At 33.1% G+C, this 3,605-nt stretch overlaps 1 protein-coding gene across 1 annotated transcript; it reads left to right on the top strand.

Annotated features, from left to right (window-relative positions):
* The first annotated feature begins 1,621 nt into the window (after window positions 1-1,621).
* Window positions 1,622-2,248, top strand: LOC127709631 (toll-like receptor 4). The gene has a single exon (XM_052215236.1). The coding sequence runs from the start codon at window positions 1,622-1,624 to the stop codon at window positions 2,246-2,248; it is 627 nt and encodes a 208-aa protein (XP_052071196.1).
* Window positions 2,249-3,605: the final 1,357 nt, after the last annotated feature.

Here is a 3,605-nt window from a genome sequence, read left to right as displayed (position 1 = left end):
AGGAATGTTCACTGCACTTGGAAACCTACATGAGCTTAATCTCGAGTATAATTTCATAGAAAATATTGAAAACAACGCTTTTCAATCGTTACTCAATCTGACTGTACTGGCTTTATCATCTAATGGGTTGCAGTCAGTAAATCATCACATGTTCGCTGGGCTTACAAATTTGCGTAATCTGGATTTATCATTGAATGCGTTGCAGCCAGTAAATCATCAAATGTTCGCTGGTTTTACAAAGTTGCGTAAGCTGAACTTAATGTTTAATCAAATGAAAGAAATAGCAAATCATACCTTTAAAGATTTAAGTGATCTCAACATACTGGATCTATCATTTAACGAGTTGCAATCACTAAATGAAAAGACATTTTTAGGACTTAATAACCTTCAAGTTCTAGTACTAGAAAATAATAACCTAGGATATAATACGAAACAGTTACCACCTGGGTGTTTTAAACCTTTAGAGTCACTTAAACAACTTTCTGTTCTAGAGAATAATCCTCAACGGAAAGTCCTTGGTACGTTCATTCTTCCGGATGAAACAGTCAAAGATTTGAAAATGTTGGATATGCTTAAATTAGATGTTAATTCCGATAAGGAAAGAATACTAGGGATTGGATTTTCTTCTTTACATAATCTTTCTTCACTTATTTTTAGTGTTGTCTGTAATTTTTCTTTAAATAATGACACATTCAAATACACGCCAAATTTGACTAATTTAAGCATTATAGATTGCAATGTTATGTTCATAGAGACTGGAACTTTTCGTATTTTAACCAAGCTTGAATATGTGCAACTAGACTTCGTTTGCTATGACCTTTTATCTAAGCCTTATACATTGATTGATATCATTTCAAGCTTTTCCATGACACAAATTAAAGTCCTGAAAATGAATAGTGTTCTTGTAAGAGAAATGGTGCCTTGGAAAGATATTAATGTTATGCTGTTTGAAACTCCAATACGTGAACTTCATCTTACAAACAATGACCGTTGTGCTGGAACGCGCTCTTTCCGTAAAGAAAGTTCTATACCAGCACCACTCAGTTTGCAAAGTCTTGATTTAAGTTACAATCAGATAAATAAGATCTATCTTAATCTAACGTTTGTTACATTTCTGAACTTAGAGGGTAATGCACTTGGTCCGTTCTTAGCGGAAAATAGCTACATGCTAACAGAAATAAGCAGACTTCAGTATGTTTGTCTCTCAAAGAATTCAATCCAGCATCTATACTCCAAATTGTTCGTTGACCAACCGTATCTGCGCATAATTGATTTAAGTTATAATAAGCTGACAGATGTGAGTTTTGACTTATCTCATTTAGTAGATTTAGAGATTTTAGACTTGTCAAGCAATACCATCCGGTTTTTGGATGACGGATCAATGAACAACATTGACAGACTTCTCGAGATAAGTAAAAGTATAAAGGTTGACTTCAGCAACAATACATTTCGATGTAACTGTTACCGAATCCCATTTTTAAATTGGACGTGGAGTCGTAGTCATCGTTTCATAAACTTTGATACATACACATGCAGATTTGACAATGGAAGCATTCTGGCATTAAATTCACTTAAAAAAGGAACTATAATCGATCTACAGCGTGACTGTTTGAATTTTTCAATGTCAATAATTATCACATGTTCTGCAATATTTGTCTTCATAGCAATATTAGTTACAATCTCTATTCACAGACACAGACAGAAACTTCGTTTCATTTTTTACACATTTAGAGGAAGAATTCACTTCTTATATTATAAAACAAAGTTTAAGAAACGGTTTCGGTCTACAAAACATTCAGAAAACAAGATGGACTTTATGTATGATGGCTTTGTGTCATATTCTGATGAAGATCGAGCATTTGTTTTGAATGATTGCATCACAAATCTCGAAGAAAAAGGAAATCTAAAGTTATGTTTACATCACCGTGATTTTGTTCCAGGAGAAGATATAACAGATAACATTATACATGCAATTGAAAGCAGCCGAAAGACAATCTGTATAATAACAAGATCTTTTCTGCAGTCTTACTACTGTATGTTTGAATACAACATGGCTAGAATGGAAAGTATTCACTCAAGAAATGGAAAAAATGTTCTTTTTCTTGTATTTTATGAACAATTATTACCAGAGGAGTTACCTTTGGTTTTATATGAAGTTCTTCAGAAACAAACATATATTGAATTTCCGAATGACGAACATGGTAATAGGATTTTCTTGGGAAAAATAAAGGACGGTATATCTGCTTAGTCATCTAGTCAGCAATAACAGTAAGCAGATATCCAGTTGAGGAACATGGACATAGGATTTTCTTCGTGACATTATGAATGATGGTATACGTAGACATCAAAGTAATTACAACATAAGCAAATATCAGAATAATGAACATGGGAATAAGATTCTCTTGGGGAATATAAGACATAAAAATGAAGATGTGGTATGATTGCCAATGAGACAACTCTCCTCCACAAGAGACCAAAAGACACAGAAATTAACAACTATAGGTCACCGTACGGCCTTCAACAATGAGCAAAGCCCATACCGTACATAGTCAAAGGCATTGAAATGACAAATGTAAAACAATTCAAACGAGAAAACTAACGGCCTAATTTATGTACAAAAAATGAAAGAAAAAAAAAAACAAATATGTAACACATCAACAAACGTCAACCACTGAATTACAGGCTCCTGACTTGGTACGGGCACATACATACAGAATGTGGCGGATTAAACATGTTAGCGGGATCCCAACCATTCCATAACATGGGACAATGGTGTAACAGTACAACATAAGAATAAGAGTTGCCATTTCTGCTTAAGCATCTTGGCAGCTATAACAGTGAACAGATAACCGGAAAACATTTAATTATGATTTTCGAGGGGAACGAGAAAACTGTGTACTCCCATACACTTTGGAGAACAAAAAAATTCTGCCCAGTAATTCAGTATATTTAGGAATGAATATTATTTGTACTGTCACGTAATGTTATCTTTTAGCAGTAATTATTGCCATATAAAACGGTGGGTATGTCCTGTACCAAGTCATAAATATGACAGGTGTTATCAAATAGCTGTTTCTGTGTTTTTTGGCGTTTGTAAATATGTGTTTGTAGCAGTTCAATGTTTGTTGTTTCCTCTTATAGTTGATTTGTGGTTTGTGATCCGTATTTTGTTCAATTAAATCGATTGAGGCCTTTATTTATACATCTCTATTTCCTGCAACATTAGACATGGTTCCAAGAGATTATCAAAACAACGTAATTAAATCACCACAGCTGCATTGCAGAGAACTATCTGCTAAACTAGAGTTTGGACTCTAAATAACTAGACTGGCCTACTGAAGACGTCATAAAATTTAAGAATGCCGTTAAGAGTCACGCTATAATATACTGCCTGTAAAATATCATTATCTTCAACTAAATTTAGCAGACGAAAATGTAATTTTATTTCAACATAATTGTATTGAAAATTAACGATTAAAATAAACTTGCAAAAATATCAGTACAATTAATAGAACGGATTCTACTTTATTAAAATATTATAACAAAAATACAATCATACTAAAAATAGAAAATTTTAAAGTTCTGATTGTGCTTCATGAAAAGTT

Source organism: Mytilus californianus, unplaced genomic scaffold (assembly GCF_021869535.1).
Source record: "Mytilus californianus isolate M0D057914Y unplaced genomic scaffold, xbMytCali1.0.p SCAF_7, whole genome shotgun sequence".
Classification (NCBI taxonomy): Eukaryota; Metazoa; Mollusca; class Bivalvia; order Mytilida; family Mytilidae; genus Mytilus; species Mytilus californianus.
Note: the sequence above shows the minus strand (reverse complement) of the source record. Positions and strands in the feature narration are given on the sequence as shown.